Source organism: Sinocyclocheilus rhinocerous, unplaced genomic scaffold (assembly GCF_001515625.1).
Source record: "Sinocyclocheilus rhinocerous isolate Xijiao unplaced genomic scaffold, SAMN03320098_v1.1 scaffold3059, whole genome shotgun sequence".
Classification (NCBI taxonomy): Eukaryota; Metazoa; Chordata; class Actinopteri; order Cypriniformes; family Cyprinidae; genus Sinocyclocheilus; species Sinocyclocheilus rhinocerous.
Genome location: NW_015632728.1, coordinates 159,223 through 183,028, shown reverse-complemented (window position 1 = coordinate 183,028; position 23,806 = coordinate 159,223). Strand labels below are relative to the sequence as shown.

At 35.5% G+C, this 23,806-nt stretch overlaps 1 protein-coding gene across 2 annotated transcripts in view; it reads right to left on the bottom strand.

Moving 5' to 3' along the window:
- Positions 1–5,675: 5,675 nt before the first annotated feature.
- LOC107742920 (RAS guanyl-releasing protein 2-like) overlaps positions 5,676–23,806 on the bottom strand; it is a 19,941-nt gene continuing 1,810 nt past the window's right edge. The window contains exons 5-16 of one of the 2 annotated variants that reach the window (XM_016556004.1): positions 21,644–21,794; positions 20,209–20,382; positions 14,261–14,377; positions 13,893–14,174; positions 11,960–12,040; positions 11,614–11,736; positions 10,936–11,051; positions 10,341–10,482; positions 9,898–9,934; positions 7,882–8,040; positions 7,735–7,797; positions 5,676–6,725 (exon numbers count right to left, since the gene is read on the bottom strand). In XM_016556004.1, the coding sequence (XP_016411490.1) occupies positions 7,739–7,797; positions 7,882–8,040; positions 9,898–9,934; positions 10,341–10,482; positions 10,936–11,051; positions 11,614–11,736; positions 11,960–12,040; positions 13,893–14,174; positions 14,261–14,377; positions 20,209–20,382; positions 21,644–21,794 (1,441 nt within the window). In that variant the 3' untranslated portion in view covers positions 5,676–6,725; positions 7,735–7,738. The remainder of the gene's footprint in view (positions 6,726–7,734; positions 7,798–7,881; positions 8,041–9,897; positions 9,935–10,340; positions 10,483–10,935; positions 11,052–11,613; positions 11,737–11,959; positions 12,041–13,892; positions 14,175–14,260; positions 14,378–20,208; positions 20,383–21,643; positions 21,795–23,806) is intronic. The other variant, XM_016556005.1, reaches the window with a different exon arrangement.

The following is a 23,806-nucleotide window of genomic DNA, read 5'->3' as shown; positions in this document are numbered from 1 at the left end:
CAGTGGAGCCAACGGAGGGAGGAGCCATGGAGGAGGAATGGCCACCACCGGTCTATGGGCCGAGGCGGAGTCTGGGCCTCGGAGGCAGAGGTGAGGGATTCTCCAGCCACGGGGATCTGTGTCTCGCTAGTGTCCACTCCATAAATGCGGTGAATGCCGCTCGAGGGCCATCTTCGGACAGCGGTGCTCTGCACGCGGGGTTAAGGCTGGCATCATAGAACGCGCAGAGCGCGTCGTCCGGATAGGTGGTGAGATGGGCAATCGCCAGAAACAGTCTGGTATGACCCTCGAGCGATCTTTCCCCCTGCTTAGGGGAAAAAGTAGTGTGTGTGTGTGTGTGTGTGTGTGTGTCATGTGATAGTTTTTTTTTTAATCTTACATGTACTATAATAAAATATATTATTAGGCCTGAGAATATTCATGTCAGTGAATAAATACATAGATACACAATAATCATTAGTATTCTTAAACAGTCTCGTGGTAGAATTTTCGTTAGACAACCTTATGTTTTCCATAAATAAACCATATTGCACAGTACAGTGTTGTTATTATTATAAAGCTACTCACCTCTAGAAGAACTTTCATTCACAGAGGTGATGCTGGTGATGTATTTAAGTGTCATCATTATGTGGAACAACTGTCAACTCTCATCAAATTTCAACCTCTGGAAACAATACATTCTATGCTTTAGCATTCTACTTATGTATTTGACAAACAACGTGAAATATACCTTATGTTGATGGAAAGCAGGAAATAACATAATAAACTGACACTTGAGATAATAAAGCACACATTTTCCACTGCGCACGAAATAATGACGTCGTGATTTCACACATGCGCACCGAAGGGGAAACAGGGGATCTGAATTCACCGGAACACCGCCACTAACATCGCAACGAACACTCAGCATGATTTCAAAAACAACAGATTCCCGTGTCAGATCACATCTTATTTAACAGAAAGGAATGTTTTAATCTGCACCAGGTACAGGGCCTCTGCTGGCCAAATGGGTGCCCTAAGCAGAATTGCATTGTTGTGCCCCCTCCCCCATATATTTTTTGGGGAAAAAACACCAACTTGGGGTCAAATGAGAACTTTAATAAAACATTTGTCACGCTTGTACAACAACGAGGAGCGTGGAACGAGGAACGAGGAGACACAGGAGATTTCACAGTAAACACAGTCTTTAATCCTTCCAACACGGGATACACAGGGCTGCCAGGAACACATGTAGCACAAGACGAACATTCAAGATCGGACAAGAGAGAATGGCACAGGCTAGAACTTAAATACAAGGGATAATTGGGGAACACAGGTGACATCAATGGAACATAATCAAACTAAACGAGGACAGGAACTTGACCAAATAAGGAAGCACAGGAAGGACTACGGGGCAAAACAGGTACAAAAGTCTAACACTAACACTTCAAAATCATTTTCTGTTAATGAAGCTTGAAATAAATAAAATTATATGTAAATATTAGATAAGAAAACTTAAAAACTTAAATATATAGGTTTAAGCTACTACTACAATTAATAAAAAAAATAATTATAGCTAAAAACGAAATAAATAATTAAAATTACAAAAGCACACAACAAAATTAAATTAAGATGAAAACTGAAAATGATCATTTAAAAACGAATAATTGAACATATTAATTAATACTAAATAAATAACATTTTATCAAACAAAAAAAAACATTCAAAAATCAACTAAAATGTAAAATATTTTTTCTGTAAATGAAGCTTGAAATAAAGCTAAAATATAATTAAACATATATATTACATGAAAACCCCAATTTCAGTTAATTACCAAGGCAACATTTCTGTTTAAACTGAAATAAAAACAAATTAAAGCTAAATAGAAATATTAAAAGCTAATAAAAATGACAAAAGTACACAAAATTAATAAAACCAAACTAAAATTACGATGAAGTATAACAAAACAATTACAATAATATAATAGTATATAAATAATTCTAAAATAATATTTATGGAACCAGTTAAGTTAAGTTAAGGACATTTTATAGGCGTTTCTCTAAAATCCACTTCAGGCAGTTTTATAGTGAGAGTTTTATAGTCAATTTTATACTTGATAGAGTTTATTTTTATATTTCACAAGAGTAAGATGGTTTCACAGATAGGTGATACTGGTTTCTCACAAGGCTTCTTTCTTGACTTGTTTAACCTTTGCTGTGGATGTGGCTTCAGGCCACAGAGATAATAAACAATAAACAGAGATAATAAACAAAATAAAAAGGGGACTCTGATATCCTGGGTTCAGTCCTACTGTATATTTACCCAGGTATTCTTAATGATTATATGGTCATCTAGTGGACATTGTTGGTACTGTTACAATTTAGCAGATTACAAGTGCATGATTGTAAAATAGTGTCCTAAATGCTTCAGATTTAGTCATTTTTAAGTATTTATAAAAAGGCAGCTTTTTTGTTTTTCTTCATTTGCTTCTATTTTCATTCTACTCTCTTCTCATGAATAAAACAAATCCCCAATTTAACCTTCTGTATCATTTTTGACAGTATTATTAATACATTTTATAAACACAATTTCCAGAACAGCCACTTAGTAGTGGTCCTGGTGAGGTTTGTTATACACTATAAAAAAAATAAAAACTACAAGAGGTTGGTTTGGTGTAAACAGACGGGCAGTCATGCAGAAAAGTACCTCATCCTCACTGTGAAGTATGGTGTTTCTTTGATGTTGCACGGCTGTCTTTCTTCCAAAGATCCTGGACAGCTTGTTAGGATACAAATACAACACATATTAAATCAACACCTGACTGCCTTTGCCATGAAACTCCTCCAGCAGGACAATGATCCAAAGCACACCTCCAAGTGCAGAATGAAGATTTCGCCAAGGACACCATCATTTTATATCTTGCGACATATAGAGAGGTTTCAAGGAAAATGGCACTCCTTAAATTGCATTGGTGTCCTCAATGGAAAGCATATTTCCATCACATTAAAATCTGGATGCTTCTTTACAAAGCAACTTTTCCAGCATCCTTCCCACCCTTGTAGATGCACACTACACATTTACATGTAGTACAGGAAGGAGACTTTGGGAAAGCAGGTGAAATTCAGCCTTTGGCAAAGGGATTGAGAACAATATTCTCCATTGTGTGCCATCAACAATATGCCTAGCTGGTGCGGAGGAAAACAAACCTGAGGGGAGCTGCACATTCAAGATGTGCTATTTCCACTTGAGCCATATCTCACGAGGTCTTTTGCTGTCAAGACAGAAGGCAACATTCGACCGTATCTCAAGAGACTGCATGATGGTGAAAAACTACAAAATAAATAAATAAACAAACTATTTTTGACTCTTATAGCATTTATCCCACAAAACCTACCTGACTACACGCTGAATGATTGCAATGGAAATATTATTGATGAATGTTTTCATTTTATCAGAGCCAATATCACTAAGACATCAAAAATATAATAATAATAATAATAATATAATTATAATAAAAGAAAAGAAAAACTATATGCAAACATAGACTTTTGAGCATACTGTGTTCCACAGTTTTGACTCAACTGAGAAAAATGTTTTACAGTAAATAACTTTACAAATGTTAAACACAACAACGACATAACGATTAGTAGATATAGCCTATCCTGTAGAGCAATATATATATATATATATACACAGTATGTTACTGAATGTGGTTTGTGACTGAGGAAAAATATAGGCCTACGTATGCTATTTCAAAAACAGAGTTTTGACAGTGACTCCCCACATGAAAAAATACTATAGTAATTTATAATAAATACTATAGTGTTTTGAACCATACTATAGTCAATTATAACTTTGTTAATGAATGCTACAGCGTACTGTAGTATTAACTATAGTGAACTGATCAACTGTAATAAATACTGTAGTATACTTTACTTTTTACTACAGTAAACTAGTGTATTGTAGTATAATATACAATATAGTTGTAGAAAAATTGTGTAGTAGTGCAGTATTGGGTAAAGTAATTTGTTTATATTTCTAGAGTTGTTATATTACCACAGCAACTATAGAATTACCACAACAAATTAATTCAAGAACTTTACTACAGTATGGTTCAAAAACACTATAGTAGTAGGCTATTTACTATAAATTACTATAGCATTTTTTTTATGTGGGTCACTAGGCTATGCTAAAATATTCAAAAAACACTTTCATTGTCTTATAATATGCATTTATTTTTACCTTACATGCTCAAGGACTCCCAAACGATTCGCTCAAAGATTCATTTTTCCAAGCCCCTCCTCTGCGTGACGCTACTCTGCGGTGATTGGTCCGATTGGTCTCATTTCCATTTCATCGTGCATGTAATGCCTGATAAAGCAGCGTTTGTGAGCGCAGTGCTGCTTTGTGTACCGTTGAAACAGCTATTTTTACCGCTCCAAAAGCGGCACCTAGTGGCAAAGAATGAATTTTCATTTTCACTTAGTGCAAACGTGAAAAGACCAACAAGTGGGCGGGCAATATGCTAATATTTTCATGTTGACGTCAACATGAAACGCTTGGGATTCGTTTTAAAAACGACTCGTTTCAATGATTCAGAGTCGACTCTTTCTTTTGAGAGACAATAACTTTATACACGGTGCACTTTCAGATTTAAAACTTTTGTAGGATGTTTTCATTCACTTAGAGCTGTGTTACACACTGCATGAAAGGTAATTTTCAAAAATCCATAATAGGGGCACTTTAATCCATTTTTAACACTAGGGGGCGCTACAACTTAAGAAAATCGTACTTGTGCAACTATATGGCCTACGAAGTCTGTCAGTTTCTGACTATATCACAGCTAGATTCTGATTGCAATAGAAATGCATCTATTTTTTAATCCCAAAACAGCAGTCTAAACTGAATCGAATAAGTCATGCTCATGTAATTTAGTCACTCATGTAGATTTTTTGATATCAATATTCATTGTAACTGAAAAAAAAAAAAAAATCCTACAGACCTGCACATTAAAATGTTGGTTGCATGAGAATAATACATTCAATCATCACCAAGAAAAAAACTCATCTTTTGTATTACAGAACAAACATATTTCAGTGTGCAACACCACAGATTCACTTCAATGTAAAATACATTCTCATCTTCCTTTCTCTTTTAATTAATGACAAAACACTGTACATATAAAAACAAAACATTCAACAAACAGCATAGGATATATGAAAAGAACATATCAGTTAATATGCATACAAAACGTGTTACATGCCTAACTAACATAAGAGTCCAATTTCCCAGACTAATATCGAGTTTCTCAGATCACTGGAAGAATTTAGTAAATCACATCTTAACAGCTAATGCTACAACATACAGTACATTAAAAAAAGAGAGAGAGCACGGATATTCTCAAATCTGAAACATGAACCTAGTGTTGTGAAACAGATGATGTTTTTGGCATCTCACAACAACAGAGCCAGAATTGTTTTAAAGGGATGTTTAACATCCTTTGAACACAGAACCACAAGAACTACTTATAATCATTACAATTAGAATTAATTCTGCAGCAAAATGCCAAGGTAATGTCATTTCCCCATGAAGATGCCATTTTCCTATTCATGTTTTTATATCAATAACTTTAAAATCAAGTATTCTAAAATAAAATCTCCATTGGTGCATGGAGCCATTTAATCATTTGGATTACATCCAAACCATCATGAGTGTCTGACTCTTTCAATTAACTAGATTCTTTATCAGTTAGTGTTTAATGCTCAGATATGCGGCTGGAAAAGGCTCTGGACATGTGACCAAAAGCTGATATCTTATTTTCCAACGTACTCATTCGCCGGAAGGAAAAAAACAACAACAAACAAACGTTGGCGGGGGAATGGTCGGTCATGGTGTGAATAGCTTTACAGAAATTCTTTGTTTCATTTCAAAATCTTGTTCACACATAATATCTGTGGTGTGAAAGGAGGGCCTTTTAATTCTATATAATTCTAATAATCCTTCTTTTTATGTACAGATCATTGTTTTTTTTTTTACAGCATTCAAAACAGATGCATCAGTTATAGCTGGAATATCAACTACTTCTTTTATTGCAGTTAACTCTCTCAAGATACATTCATTTGAAAAAAAAAAAAAAAAAAGTTTGGGATTTTCCCCCCCATTTTGATTCAATAACTTCAAAGGTTTAAAAACATTACAGTTGATTGCATAATATTTCAGATGCAAACACACCTGATCTATGCACCACGAGTTTACACTGAAATTCAGCCACAACTGCTTTGGTGACATTAAGCTCCAATTTAGTTGCATTCACAAAAAGATCTTAAAAACTGTTCTGTACCTCAGAACAGAGTCACTGAAAATTCCTTCGCTTTCTTTATTTTCTTTTCTATTTTCTATTTATAAAAGTAAGATTACAATGTATTTCAAGCAACCTGGGAAGAATGTACACCATAATGATAAATCCTACAAATATGCTTGAGATCTTGCGATGTGTTTGAGAGTACATTCAGACTTCAAGCAGGGAAGAGATGGTTGATCAGTTGCAGCTTCAGTCCAGCAGATAGCAGCATGTCCATGTCTCACCGTGAGTGTCAGGCTGCGATCTCACAGTTCAACCCAACTCTAGATCTTTTTTCCTTCAACATTGTTGTGCTAGGTGTGATTGGAAGAAACTTGCCTCGACACAAGACTCCTTGTTGACAACATGCTGACCATTCGTGAAGTCAGACAAAAATCTGTACACCCTAGTGAAAAATAAATATATTATTTTATTTATTTCATGAGAAGTATACTACAAATACATTTCATATTTATGTATGCCCTGCAATTGTACTTTTAGAATACTAAACTGGTATACTTAAAAGTCTGCTAAATTGGAACAACTAATTTTGTGCTTAATGCACTTTAATTGTGCAGAAGGAGTGCTGGAGTACAATTAAAGATATGCTCAGTATATTTGGATTGTGCTAAAGTGGAACTATTGCAAGTACACTTCAGGTACACTTTAAATATTTTGCATTTAAAGACCGATATTATTCAAAGATCGTACAATCCTCATCAAAAGTGACATTAAAACACATTTTAGACTTAATATTAAGAAATGCGCACTGTGCACAAGTAGTACGCCAAACAAAGTTTAATTATAATTTTTATATCAGTAAGTCTCGAGTTATCTGTCAGTAAATATGTTAACATATTTTAACCATACTTAGTATGAAATAAATGTATTTTAAATATATTACTTTTTTACTAGTGCAGTTAATAATATTGAGTTAAAGGGGTCATATGATGCGATTTCAAGTTTTCCTTTCTCTTTGGAGTGTTACAAGCTGATTGTGCATAGATAAGATCCCTGAAGTTGCAAAGACTAAAGTCTCAAAACCAAAGAGATATTCTTTATCAAAGTTAAGACTCTGCCACGCCCCCCTAAAACGGCTCGTTCTAACACGCCCCCACATATCTACCTCACCATGTGGAAATATTTGCATAATGCCCTTTGTAGAAAACTAAGCGTTTGAGAGAGGCGGGGCATAGAGGACCTACAATAATGTACAGTATTTGAAAAATAATGTGTTTTTTGAACATTAAAGCATGTCAACATATTCTGTTACACCAAATACACAAAATAATGATCTTTAAAAAAGCATCATATGACCGCTTTAACAATAAAATATAATGTGTACTGTTCTAACTTAAAATGGTTGTTTTTTTCTGAGAAATGTATTTATGTAGTGATGCAGAATGTTAGTTTACCAGTTTAGAGGTGACAGTCAAATGCACCCTGTTCAGCTGCCTCAACATCCTCTTCTGTGATGACTGAAGAACAAAGAACAAGCAGAAATAGGCAGAGACAGTCTGGTAAACACAGCTCAGTTATGTGATGTGTGTGTGAGAATGTACCTGTGTTCTGCAGGTTTGACGGGGCATTGCTGGGCAGAGGAAAGCTGTAGGATCTGGACTGCAGTGACGGTGGGGTCTCATGACTGATGCTCTTCGTTCTTTTACGGCATTCGACCGTCAGGCGTCCATGACATGCTTTATGACAGTTCACACCACAGACTGAGAGAGAGAGATGCAGCGTTAGTATTTAGGGCGGTGGACAAAGGCGAAAAGACAGTAAGCAAGCTCTTGTGAAAAAGAAGTGCGCTTAATTGTAGTGCACTTCAAAGTTGAGATCTTCAATGTATATTTTAAAATAACAGAAAACATAATAATGAAATAAAAGGCCACTTACTTAGAGACACTTTTCAAGATGTTTCACACTTAAGTACACATTTAAATCATTATGTTTTAATAATCTTTTGTCATGTTTTATTTTATCGTGTTTACTTACATACTAAAGCACTTGATTCTAATTTTAGCTGTGGTGTTATATTTCAAGTTAATATATTTCAAGTAATCGCAATTTCATTGCGAATGTGTATTTACAAATATATTTAAATACATGATATACAAGTTTGAAAAGAAATGACATTCAAATGTATTTTAGTTTATCATAAATGCTTGTCAGTACGTTCAGCAGTACTTCAACCATATTTCAAAGTCAATAGAAGTAATTATGAAATTACATACGGGTGACCGTGCGTTTGCAGTGGCGGGCCCTAGACTTTGGAATAATTTGCCTTTACATGTTAGAAAGGCCCAAACACTTACTGTTTTTAAGTCTAGCTTAAAAACCTACTTTTATAGTATGGCGTTTAACACTGTGTGAGAGCTGCTATTTTATTTTACATTATTCTATAATATTTTTAACTTTATTATTCTATTTGTCATATTGCCTTATTCATGCTTGTACAGCACTTTGGTAAACACATGTTGTTTCTAAAAAAGTGCTTTATAAATAAACTTTGACTTTGACTTTGATACACTTCACATAACTGGATTGAATGATTCATTCACTAATCAGACTGATTTGGTTCTTGAGTTCAGCTCACTGATTCATTGATCTGATTGCAGCGGTTCCCTATCTGTCGGTCACTACGATTTATGTCGTGATGACATTAGGGGATTTACTTGGGAGCCCCAATCATCTCTAGACTTTAAAGGAACAATCCACTATTTTTGAAAATAGGCTCATTTTCCAACTCCCCTAGAGTTAAACAGTTGAGTTTTACCGTTTTCGAATCCATTCAGCCGATCTCCGGGTCTGGCGGTAGCACTTTTAGCTGTAGCTTAGCATAGATCATTGAATCTGATTAGACCGTTAGCATCTCGCTCAAAAATGAAGAGTTTCTATAGTTACATCGTGTACTAAGACCGACGGAAAATGAAAAGTTGTGATTTTCTAGGCCGATATGGCTAGGAACTATACTCTCATTCCGGCGTAATAATCAAGGAACTTTGCTGCCGTACCATGGGTGCAGCAGGCGCAATGATATTACACAGCTACAGCTAAAAGTGCTACCGCCAGACCCGGAGATCGGCTGAATGGATTCGAAAACGGTAAAACTCAACTGTTTAACTCTAGGGGAGTTGGAAAATGAGCCTATTTTCAAAAATAGTGGAGTGTTCCTTTAAGGGAAAACGCCAATGAATTTTGGCTACTGAATTTAGCATACCTGAGCCACTCCCCGTGCATACGGGTATAAATAAAATAAAGCTCGAAAGCTCCAGTGTCCATGCACTGTAATGAACTCTATGCATGATCATTTCTGCATTTAACCTTTAGAGGCCACTGCGTCTTCTGGTGCAGAGGAAATTGTAAGAAAGTAAAGCACAAAATGAAATCTTGAGGAAGTGTTACACAACAGGACAATGCAATATTGATACAGTCCACCTTCACACTAAAGGTATTTACAGCTTCTGGAACTCTTTACTAAAACGTTATGATTTAATATAATATACAAACATTTAATGTTTTCTATATATAATATACTACAAACATACCAAACACGCACACATACAGCTCTCTCTTACCTTTGCATTTGTATCCTTGTTTATAAAAGCCCCATATCTTAAAAAAAGAAGAAAAGGAGTTATTTTTGAGGAAAAAAGACAGATGCAGAAAGGATGTGGAAGAGAGAAGAGGGAGGGACTAAGATCAAGAGAGAGAAAGAGAATCACAGCAGGTAAACAATAGATGAAAGGGAGAGCACAAACATCACAAACACACAACATCAGAGGCCACACACACACACACACACACATAGGTAGATGTGAAAGCACCACATACACTCAGTACAACAAATAATACACAGCTACACACCACACTATGCTATAAATAAACCAGCAGATCAAAGCCAATGTGTTCAGGCTAGAGCTAATTTCTAAAACTGTCCATCTCAGAAAACACAAGATGCAATAATTAAAAAAAAAAAAAAAGTTATGAATCTATTTCTATATGCTTGCATGAGACTTACAAAGCCGGCGCAGTGTTCGCAGAAGGTGGGTTTCACATATGTGGTCTCAATAAATGTGTGTATGAAGCCCATCTTACAGTTGAGCAAAGAACTGGCCTTCATGAAGTAATCTATCATCTCCTCTCTGCTGATCTTTCCATCCCTGATAAATGGAGAAAGACTCAGAAACAGTCAATAAGATCTAAACAATGCAAACCCTCATAACAAATCAACTCCCATGGAAGAGGTGCATTATGAGCATCACAAGGGAAGAGGCCCAGTAACTCATGACATCTGCCGATGGGTTGTAGACTTAGTGGAATACATTACACGACTTCTAAAATCTGAGCATAAACTTGCTTACTTTGTAAATGGTTACACAACAAACAAACAAACATGCATCTGGTTTTTAAATAAAATGGTATTGTTGGAAAAATAAACTATTTTAAATGTGTTGTTGTTGTTGTTGTTGATAAGCAATAGTTTAGTATAGTAGCAAAAGTAGCAAAAACCTTTCAGTAGTTTGAATTTGGTTTTATGTTTGTTTGTTTCTTGGTGAAAACATTTATATTATGTTGTGCCCACAACATTTCTCGTTTGGCATCAATACACTTACTGATTTTTATCGAGTTCTCCAAACTTGCTGAGATAAGGGAAGTTATTCCTGATACACTCAAACTCTTCACGTGAGATGAAGCCGTCGCCGTTTGTGTCGAAATTCTTGAACACAGACTGTGAAAAGAAAACATGAAAATGTATCTCCAACAATACATCCTGGAAATTAAATTATATAATATGCAGTTACTGTCAGTGTAAACAAATACATACATTTGACCCTCCACTAAGCCACATTACTGACAAATTCTACAACTAAAATCTAGACTTGGCCTGGTTCTAAAATAGAACCCTGGAGTCTCAAGATGTGTTTTTCAAAGATAAAGAACTTGAGCATCTTAAAAAAGCAGTGCTCAGGTCGTGAGATGCTGAAAAATCAGTGAGACACAATGCTACGGCCAAAACATCACAGAAAGAATACAAGAACAGGTCCTGTGCAAATGTCCACTAAGCAAAATCTACCTTTCAGAGACTGAATTTGATGGATAATATAGAAATTTCCATCACACATTTCTTTGTCAAGCAAATTACAAGATGTAGCAGAGTTTGACTGAGTTTGCAGCAGTAAATAAGAGGGGCGGAGTTTAGTAAAGGCTCAACTCAAAAGTGATGTAATGGGTTTGACACAAAAGTGTGACAAAACAGATTAGAATGAAAAGAATGTTAGTTTTTCTCTTACATCCACCATCTTCTCGATATGTTTGCTGATGATAGCAGGATCAGCTTTAGGCTTGACTGATGCTGCCCACTCGTCAATCATTGATGGCTGTTTAGGAGCTGGACTGGAGGAAGAGGTTGAGTTCTGATCCACCAAACAAAAAATAAAGTCAAATTATTTCACATATATTTAAATCTAATCTTGTGAGTTTATTACTGTAAATTACTGTAAATTCTACATTTCTTTATAACCAAACATCTACATTTCTGATTGCTGGACATGAATGAATATATGATAAATTAATAAAAATCACCAAAATGTATAAATATACAAAAATTAACCAAATATAACTGGCTGGAAAACGAACCGCTGGTTTTGCAGCTCTGGGTTCCCTCTGTAATGAGAGCTGATAAATCTCTTCTTCTGTGTGATACTGATCCAGTGACACCTATACATAAGGATTCAATAAATTGCAAATGAATAATATAACTTTTTAGGAAGAATACATATATTATTATCATTATATCCTATATATACTCTGAATTTTTTTTGTGTGCGTGTGTTTATCATAACTTTTTATTTATTTATATTTATTTTTATTTATTTATTAATGGCAAGACCTTAAAGTTGAAAAAACTATTAAGCCCATTCCCACCACAGGTAGATAGATAGATAGATAGATAGATAGATAGATAGATAGATAGATAGATAGATAGATACTTGCAATTCTGTTATAAACTCTTTTGTGAGTTATGTCACAATTTCATTTCTTAGAATTGCAAGTATACGTCTCACAATTCTGACTTTATAACTCACAATTGTGAGTTTATATTATGCAATTCTAAAAAAAAGTCACAGCTACCATTCTAATTTTTTATTCAGTGGCAGAAACAAGCTTCCATAAGAAAGTGTAAGAGTCAAATGGGCTATGAAAGCAAAGTTTAGAGACTCATCAAAAATGAAAAACCCTGTAGTTTCTGAAATGGTTAGCTTTCGATCAGATCATGGTATGTTAACCCAGTGCAGCAATTACTGTAATTATTCAGTAGATTCTATGTAGAGTTGTTCACGTTCTGAGGACTAAAGAATATTTTGTTCCTATGGCAATGCTATGGCAACGGTGAAATGTATCTATTTGTGGCTTTACAACAGCAAAACTCTGCCATTAGCAAAAAAAAAAAAAAAAAGAAAAGAAAAAGTTTTTGTAAACACATTCCATAATAAAGACTTTTCAAAACTTGTGTTCCGTGTTGTGTGTGGACAGGTGGAACAGATTGAGGAATATGGAATATGCAAGTTGAAGTCCAGTCTTCCACACATCTTCCAATAAATACTGCAGGGATTACATACTTTTACATGCAAAAACTCAGAAACGAGTTAGCATTTTCCGGTTCCATCATCCTGAAGTTAAGGGTTTTTTCTATGGGTTTTTGGTTAAATGTCTCAAGGTCTGTGTTTAACATAAGCTCAAGATATTTTTAAGTTTTATTCTACAACATAAAATACACTAGTAATACCACCTTGTGATTTTTTTTTAACAGCTTTTACTTGTCTTAAAAAGAAAACAAGTGGCTAAATTTGACTGCAGATTGTTGGAGATGTTAAACATGATCACACCGAACAGGTAAACTCATCTACTCACTAGTCGCTTTCACAGCCTCATTGTGTTTATAATCGCACTTTTGCAAACTATTAGGAAAATGTATTTTAAATGAGCTGTCAGAAGCTTATCAGTGGTGACATTAAAGTCACACGACCATGGTGTAGTTCGTTTAAAGCCTATGTTTAGCTTTTAACCTCTGCATATTGTATTTTGGCCTTAAAAACATGTCAGAATCATAAACTTTTGTTGGTCGCAGAACTTATTTTGTGCAATAATCTGGTAACACTTTATTTTAAGGTGTCCTTGTTACCCATGTTACATTCATATACTATTGTAACAACAATAAATTATTCATAATTACATGCAAATAATCCTACGCCAAACCCTAATCCTAACCCTAACCATATAGTAAGTACATGTAGTCAATTAATATTACTCAGTACTTAAATGTATAATTACACTGTGACAATGATACCTTAAAATAAAGTGCAACTGAAAATCCTTGAGGCAGCCTGAGTGATGCTAACACACAGGGTGGCCTACAAAAATATATTTTCACTGCAGCACTCTATGGTGGAAATCAATATGTTTTCTCAAACTAGCCACTAATATTAGTTTTTACAAATAGACACCCATTCAATCGGTCAGTTTTGTCCTAATCACATTAAGACACTATACATAAAATGCATGCACTCACTGTAAGTAGATTGAGCAAGTCTGTGTTGGCCTCGATGTTAGGAGGATTGTTCTGCACGAGAGCCAATTCCTGCAGGATGGCATAGAGTTGCTGAGTTTTAGTCAAGTTGACGCGAGTCTTCTGTGGGTCTGTCCATTCCGCAAGAGCCACATGAACAGCTATCAAGTCCTTGAGGTTAACAGCCAAGATTGGGAATCGGAAACCAGTGCATTCAGCGAATCGGCGCCGGTACTGACTATAGTTTCCACAGGACGTCAGCAGGTCCAGCAAACTGTTAAAGATCTGAGAGAGATATTCAGATGGTACTTGTCTGAAATAATCATGTTGGGTCTGATGTATATGTGTATGGTGACAGGTGTTGCTTGTACCTTATTAGTTTCATTGCTGATGTGTGCCTGTGTCTCCTTCAGCCTAGAGATGGAGCTGTTATTGAGACCCCCGACCACCGCCATCAGCGTGTTGAAATTCTGCAGCTGCAGTAGTTTCTATAGAGCGTGAATTAGCGAGAAAGAAAGAGAGGATGAAGTTGACAACATCTCAAAGGGCACCTATTATGCCCCTTTTTACAAGATGTAATATAAGTCTCTGGATGCATCCCCAGAATGTGTCTGTGAAGTCTCAGCTCAAAATACCCCACAGATCATTTATTATATCAGTTTGAAAATGCCTATTTTTTGGAAGCAGAAACAGGCTGTTTTCGTGCATGTCTCTTTAAATGCAAATGAGCTGCTGCTCCCTGCCCCCGTTTCTAGAATAGGGATGTGCCTTTATAGCTAGTATATACTCTGCCAAAAAAACATCTGTTTGGTTTTGATTATCATGTCTATCGCGCTGAAATCATGCGTTTTAAATTATATTTGTTTAAACATTTCTAAGCGCACACATCTGAAGTACGCGCACAGAAAGCGGCTGTCACACGGCATGTGAGTACTAAATTTAGTTCTCTTTCATGTCTTATTGAGTTTAAATTGCCAAATGCGCACAAGTTTATGTTTAAAACACACATAAGTTACAAAAACACAGTCGGTTATGCCTGGGAAAGAAATTGCATGTTTATATTAGATCTGTGTATTAAGTGACAGCAGTGTAATATACAGTATCTATATTGCTCTCTACACTGTTAATATGACCCAAACTATAAAATATTCAATAACTTCTGTAGCTTTAACAAGAAGACATTTCTTATTTGAATGCTGCTTTTAAATGCTCTAGCGTGAAGATAAACATGGCAGATTGTGTGCGGCTCACTCAGGGCGGGGTCTCTGCAAATATGTCAGTGTCCGTCAACAGTCGTGGGTGGGGCTTGCAAAATGTGACATCATATTGTACAGATTCTGAGAACGGCTGCTTATGATTTATGGGGATTAAAAAAAAGAGCGGGTGGATTTTTATGATTATTGGGTGGTTGTGTTCACACTGCCAACACACATTTATGTTCAAAAACATGTAAAAGTGAATTTTGCATAATAGGTGCCCTTTAAGTTGAATTAAAATAATAAAAATAGTTCACAAAGAGCATACTCGTGCTATTTAGAGGCTCTGAAAGCTGCAAATTTATCAAACTTTATTATGGGTTTTTAGTTGTACATTGTAGTTGTACACACTTTGGCATAATCTCAAAGTTCTGTTGTGTGAATGAACTTTTGAGTATCAACAGTTAGAGCTGCTGGCTAAAACTTAAAATGGATTATCGAAACAGCACCTACAATGAAAAAGGATTTACTTACAATTTTTAATCTGAAATTGCTAGTAAATTTCACAAATAATTTTCAAAGAAACAGCTGTAACACATTCAATCAAATGTAAAAAGACTGAAATAGTATTTTCTCGTAAAACATACTCCAATAATCTTTATTTACAACATTGTAAAATAATTTTTCGCAGTGTCGGATGGATGTACATATATGTGTGTGCCCGACGAGTAGATGGGATTTGAGAGCATCCCACTAAGTTTGGGGTCTTGACTTATGGTTTCTGTCACTTTGGTGCTTGAACCCTTAATAAAAATATAAATAAGTGCAAACATTTGGTGCTTGGCCCCTAAATATGCTTCTGCCTGCTTTTAGGAGATGAATGGAGACAGGAAAGTATTTTAAAGAAAAAGACAACTCAATATGAAAAGAAATTGGGCAGGAAACCTTGTGAAAGAGAAGGGAAAGATCAGAAAGATATAAAGCGGTAGTCGAAGTGATATTTCGGAAGAGGAAGAGCTCAGGGGCCCATAAGAAGGAAGAGAACAAGAGATCATCAGGAGGAACAAGAGCAGGGGGGATGGAGCCCCACTGTGCTTTTGAAAATTTCAAAGAGAAGAAAAGTCACATGGGTCTAGCTGTCATTGTACTAAAGGTCTACATCAGGAATCTATGTTTTGTAGGTCTTTGGTTTTATTTTTTTCCCAGATGGATTTTTGCTGATTTGCACTCAGCAGCTGTTACATATGTGCTTATAACTACTACTAGTACCTAGTAACTCTACTAGTGGTGTTAGCAACCCTATAAATTATCATTTCAACCACACAAAGAATTCATAGACCAAGCACTTACAAGCCCAAATGTGCCAATACGTTCTTTAGGCTAAATAGGCTCAAAAATCTGATTAACAGCAGGGTCCCACTTTATATTAAAGGGATAGTTTACCCAAAAATGAAAATTCTGTTATAATTTACTCACTCTCATGTCATTCCAAACCTGTGAGTTTCTTTCTTCTGTTGAACATAAAAGAAGATATTTCGAAGAATGTTGGTAACCTAACAGCTGACAGTAGCCATTGACTTCCATAGTATTTTTTTCTCCACTATGGAAATCAATGGGGACCAACAAATGTTTGGTTCTTCAAAATTCTTCAAAATATCTACTTTTGTACTCAACATGAGAAAGAAACTCATACAGGTTTGGAACGACATAAATTATGACACAATTGTCATTTTTGGGTGTTTATGTGCTTACATTAAAATTAATCATTTAACACATGCATTACACATTGTGTACATACATGTTTTACATTGTACACTGAAATGACCATTTTCACTCAGAAATTGATAGTTAAGTTTACAATTAATTACAAAGAAAGAACAATGAATTAAACATGAAGTTTGGAAGACTGAAATAGTATTTTCTTGAAAAAAATGTACTCTTTTATAGTGTACATGCATTCATCGTTTTTTTTTCAATTGCTTACACAAAATCTTTACTTGTCACACAATTTCTGAAAGCTGACACTCAAACACCAGAACCACACACCAAATCTGCAAAACCACCCTAGTGAAACAATAGAACAGCCTACTTAAGTACAATTTATTTGTATGTACTTTAGTATAACTAAATATAATTGTGGCACACTATAAATCGGTATACTTAAAGTCTGCTAAATTGGAACAACTCATTTTGTACTAAATGCATTTTAGTTGTGCAAAAGCAGTGCTGAAGTTCAACTAAAGTTGTATTAAATATACTTGTTTGTGCTAAAGTGGAACTATTCCAAGTATACTCAAGTACACTTTAAATATCCACTCTTTTATTTAAATTTTGAAATGCAGAATTCATTCAGCATAAACTTCAAATGTATTTTGGTGACATTACAATTGCAATTCAATTACACTGTAGGAGTGAACATACATTAATAGCATACTAATAACAAACTGAGGTCATGCCATCCCTTACTTTTAGTGACTTTAAAATGCATTGCAATGGCATTCCAAGTAAACTTGTTGTGTACTTCTAATGCAATAAATTAACCTTTATAAATAATGGCCCAGCTTAAGAAATTGCCTTTTACTAACACCCCCAGCACACCAGTCAACTCAATTATCCAGAGAACATCAGTGGAACATTGGACACAGACATTTGAACATTGGCCATCTGTAACATCTCTGCCCAATGTCATTTTAATAATTCGTTTAATAATTCATAATATTTTGACAGCCCAAAGGGCTGCAGTCCACATTTCTAAATGCAACGTTGTCGTTGTCCGTACGGGACATTAAAGAACCATTAATGGGGAAGTTGTGGCCTAATGGTTAGAGAGTCGGACTCGTAACCCAAAGGTTGCGGGTTCGAGTCTCGTACCGGCAGAGATTGTAGGTGGGGGGAGTGAATGTACAGCGCTCTCTTCCACCTTCAATACCACGACTGAGGTGCCCTTGAGCAAGGCACCGAACCCCCAACTGCGCTGCAGCAAAAATGGCTGCCCACTGCTCCGGGTGTGTGTTCACGGTGTGTGTGTGTTCACTGCTGTGTGTGTGCACTTTGGATGGGTAAATGCAGAGCACTAATTCCGAGTATGGGTCGCCACATGTCACTTCACTTTCACTTTAATGAAAAAAAAAAGTGTGTTGGTGCATTGGAGTGTATTGGGAATATACTAAAGTAATAAACCTTCTGATCAAGTTTCTTTCACCATTTCAAATCCATGACTCTATGTTGTTTACATATCTTTACTTTTGTAACTACTTTCTATATGTGGCCCTGGACCACAAAACCATTGGTATTTGAGATTCTGAATAAATAAGCTTTCCATTGATGTGTGGTTTGTTATGACAGGACAATATTTGGCTGAGATACAACTATTTGAAAATCTGGAATCTGAGGGTGCAAAAAAAATCAAAATATTGAGAAAATCGTCTTTAAAGTTGTCCAAATGAAGTTCTTAGCAATGCATATTACTAATCAAAAATTACGTTTTGATATATTTACGGTAGGACATTTACAAAATATCTTAATGGAACAATAATGGAACATCTTTACTTAATATCCTAATGATTTATGGCATAACAGAAAAATCATTTATTTTGACACATACAATGTATTTTTGGCTACTGCTACAAATATACCCCAGCGACTTAACACTGCTTTTGTGCTGCAGGGTCACATATATCAAGTCATTTTGCATCTCCAGTAAATGTATCTGGATTTAAGGATGTTTGGATATATGTGCTGAAAAACAAGGCAGAAATCCTGAGGAAGAACATCATGTTTTGCAGTGTTGTGTGTTTGTGTGTGTGCCAGCAACAGGATGATTGTGGGTTTAAAACGCAGCACATGAGTGTCCAGATTCAAACTGAATAAATGGCAGAATGAAAGTGAAGCGCTACTGCATGAAGACGCACGGGTTGATCTTGGCAACATTTTCTTTGGTTTGCCCAAAAAGAAAGTCTCAACCTAAAAAAAAAAAAAATTACACAGCATCATCTTAAAATAATTTCATCATTCTCAGATTTGAAATACATGGTGAGACTTGTGTCTTTAGCTGCAAAATGAGATTCTAGACTCTAAAGGTTTCTTCTGAAAAATGTGCCAAATCTGCAACACAGATTCCCAATAGTGTGCACTCTACCGAGTTCAGATGTTTAGCAAAACTACAGCAAAACCGACTGTTGGAGAATTTCAGAGCTCATGAAAGTATAAATTTAGCAAAAGTACAGCAAAACTGATTGTTGGTGAATTTCACAGCTTGGTTTTTTTTGTGCTCAGAGAACACATGTGTGAAAATCACTTTTAACAAGTTTCAAACATGTTGTAGATTTAAGAATTAAGAACCTAGCCAGTGTACTTTCTTAAATATGAATATATATATACAGTATATATTTCATCCTTCCTCAAATGCATTTGTAAAAAGTATAGTATTTTACAAATGAATTTGTAGTGCACTAAGTTTGTGCTTGATGAAAGCATGAAATAACTACATTTAGAGTGTATTTTCAGTTACATGTCAATCTATTTATAGTATACTTATAATGAAATAAATATATTTTAAATACAATTAAGTATATCTATTTTTCACTAGGGCATACACTAATTCAATTTCATAAAATACTTTTTGCAAGACACAACACACAATTCTCTGTGTAACACACAGAAATCTAACAGGAATTATTATTATGGCAAAGGTGTTTGCAATTGTTTGCTTTTGAGATATGTTTGTGATATTTTGAATGCAGTGCTTCATTTTGCAAGTGATGTGAGGCATTTTGCATTTTGTGTGTGCAATTCTTGGATTTGTGTGTAAAGTTTTGAAAAAAAAGAGGCAATTTGAAAATGTGTGTAAGCAGTTGAAAATAAACTGTAAAATCACATATATAACTACATCTGCAATTCATTTCTGTAATTACTTTTATAATTACACAGTTGACCTTACACTTTAACCCATCCTTAAGCCTACTCATACCATGAAACCTGTCCCTAACCTTACCTATAGCCCACCTCAATTATGGCAAAAGTGTTTTGCAATACCATAAGAATGCAAATGAACCAAACAATTTTTTTTTGATAGACATACATAGACGCCTGATGTAAAGTAGGACCAAGTTAGAGTTCCTGACCTGTGCAACCTGTAAGAAGTGTGCGATCACAGCAGCTCTCTGCGGTGCGGTGGGTTTACTCAGAACCATCAGCTGAATCCACTGCGAGACGCTGTTAAAGAGCGTAATAAACCTCTCCAGGATGGGGTTATCTACCGTACAGCCGTGCATCACAAAGCTGTGGTAATCCTGAAACTGAAACACACATTAAACAGATGGTCACCGATCACAAGAGAGGAATAACTTCATAATGACTTTATCGCATGCCAATGTGCATTGGCTCGTTTAGTTTACACTCGAAGTGGATTGGTCTCTCTAAGCGAGATCCCAATTTCGTCGGTCATCCGACGTGACGTCGAGAGTGACCGACTGAAAGGGAACAAAAATATGCTGTAAGAACAATTTGCTAGCATTCAATTTTATATGAAATATATATTTTCCAAAATATGTTTTACTCAACAAAATCAAAGCCCTAAATCCCATTAAGTTCCCATTAAGAAATTTCTGAATGCTCTCTAATGAAAAAATCTCTTTTTTTTAACCCTCTGGTGTTATTCACATGGCGGTTAAAAATGAGAAGATTTTCAGAATAAATTCAATAAAATGTATGTACTATATTTTAGTTTGAGGATTTTATTTCATATTTTGTATTTTAGGGGATTTTATTATATTTATGGAATAGTTATTATGATATATTTATTACCTGTTAACCACTTTTTGAGCATAGACCTTAACCTGTCAAATCTTGAACGCTTTGGAGCACAGACTTAAATTTGGTCTCTTTTTAAAGAAGACACTTGGATTATTGCTGAAAAGTGAAAAAAGTTTAAAAAGCAAAACAAAAAAGTTTTAGAAGTTTAAGTTACACAAAAATAATATTTTAAACTTTTATATGAAATATATATTTTCCAAAAGACATTTTACTCAACAAAATCAAAGCCCTAAATCTAAACAAGTTATGTTCCAAATTTGAGGTTGATATCTCAAAAAATGAGTTTTCAGTAAGATTTTGTTTGGGCGCAGTACTAAACGCTTGCACTAGATGAAATTAGCTTCCCATTCATCTCCAATGCGAACAAAACAAGTGTAACCATTTTTTTCAGCGCCATTTAACCTTTTCAAATCATGTCCATGTTTCATACCATTCTGATGAAGTAAAAAATTATAAAAAATATAAAAAATTACCAAACAACACCCAGAGGGTTAAATGGAAACACATGCACTCAACTGCATATCCAAAATTGTATGGATATCTATGTGGTGACTCATTCTCATCAGGTTCTTAATATAAGATAAAAATAAATGCATCAGCTGAACACTCCACGCAGACATGAGAGACTTTCAGCACTTTTAGATTTTAATTAGGACATTATTTGGTCTATTTCTATCTCTTCTGAATGCAATTAGAGCACTTTCATCCCAACAATGATAGCAAAATTTGTACCCGCAAACGTACCATTATCTTGCAGAAGGATTTGTACTCCAGATAAGTCAGATGTTCAGCAAGCTCGCAGGGGTCCAGGTGATCAAACAAAAGAGACATTTTTCTCCTTTTTGACATCGATGGAACTCTTTGGGTAACCTGTCGTTTCCATTTATACGAGGGCCTGCAGCGGAAAAATATGCTATTTCAGATAGGACTAATGTTGTTATTCTTGGCAGTTGTCTAACATGCTGAAATCTGACAGTGCTGCATAAGGACGTTTCTTGGAAAAAAACATCAACTACTCAACCTCATTTTATCTGAATTTATTGTTCAACTCGTGGTTTTGATTTTTGTACATTTGAAAATGCAGAAGTGTAAATAAGATTTGAGAGCTACGTTCTTAAAAAATAAAGGTACTTTTTTGGCATACATGGTTCCAAGAAGAGTCTTTAACATCCATGGAATCTTTTCATTCCACAAAAGGTTCTTTATACACCCTTAAAAAAAATAAAGGTTCCAAAAGGGGGTTTTCACAGTGATGTCATAGAAGAACCATTTTGGTTTCTCCAAAGAACCTTTCAGTGAACAGTTCTTAAAAGAACCGTTTTTTCTTAGTGTGAAGAACATTTTAATGATCTGAAGAAATTTTTTCCACTATAAAGAAACTTTTGTGCAATGGAAAGGTTCCATGGATGTTAAAGGTTCTTCGTGGAACCATAGATGCCAATAAAAAATATACATGTTTTGAACAGCAGTGCGAATAAAGCCTCGTACACACCGGGACGTTTATCGCGCGCGCTTATCGCCAACGTTTTTCCGACATCCTATTTGATCTGCAATTCCTCTCCATAACAACTCCCTCTTATCGAGATTTGTGTAGTCGCTGTCGCGTTTGTCATAAAGCCCTTTGTGTTCAGACACCAAAGAGACCAGCAGCTCTACATTCATCTTGCCTCGATGCATCTTGGTCTTCTTACTTCCTCTTCGTCGTTAGGTATCTGTGACTATGTTTACATGGACATCAGTAATCTAATTATTTACCTAATTCTGAATAAGTCAATATTACGATTAAGGTGTTTACATGAGTTGCTTTTAGAATATTCCTTTCATGTTCCCGTTTTACATGTTATAGTACATAGATCGATTAATGGCACACGTCATTACATCACCACGCAACACCATCCGACGTCCCCTCCAGAGTTTCACGTATAAACATATAGTTCGTCTTCGTGATGATGCCATATACAGTTTTGGGTGTTTCAAGTGCAGTTAATTATTTGTTATGCTATACATGCTAACAGACTACGGCGTTGTTGAAGCCATTCTTTAGTTTGCCGTCAAACGGTTGAGCACTGCCGTGTGTGTATCCTGTCGCAAAATGCGGTGAAAAGTCTTACACAATGGTAATAATGTGATTAAGGTGTTTACATGTCTTTACTGCACTTCAATAATGCGACTAAAATAGGAATACTCCACATGTCTTAATCCGATTTCTGTTTATTTCGATTATGACTTTAGCCGGATTAAGGTAATCAAAAATCTCTGTTTACATGGTAGATTCTTAATCAGAGTATTGTCTTAATCGTGTTAAAATCGGAATATTGTTGTCCATGTAAACGTACTCACTGAAAGCTTCAAGTGCAGTTAATTATTTGTCATGCTATACGTGCAAACAGACGACAGCGTTGTTGAAGCCATTCTTTTGTTTGCCGTCAAACGGTTGACCACTGCCGTGTGTGTATCCTGTTGCAAAATGCGGCGAAAAGTCCTACGCGACGGTAATAATGTGATTAAGGTGTTTACATATCTATTCTGCACTTAAGTAATGCGACTAAAATAGGAATACTCCACATGTCTTAATTCGATTAGTGTTTACTTCGATTATGACTTTAGCCGGATTAAGGTAATCAAAAATCTCTGTTTACATGGTAGATTCTTAATCAGAGTATTGTCCTAATCGTATTAAAATCGGAGTATTGTTGTCCATGTAAACGTATTGAATGTGTGCTCGGCAAGACCGTTTTGTGCTTGAGCGCCACCAAGTCATGTTTTACTGTAACTTCAGCAGCTCCAGGCACGTGAACAAAAGCGCCAATCTCATTGTCCGGCCAGTTTTTAACGCGGCGCGTCAAACCAAAAAAACAAGCCCAAGGTGTTTTTTAAAAAATTACGCTTTTACGCCTCGCGTTTTGC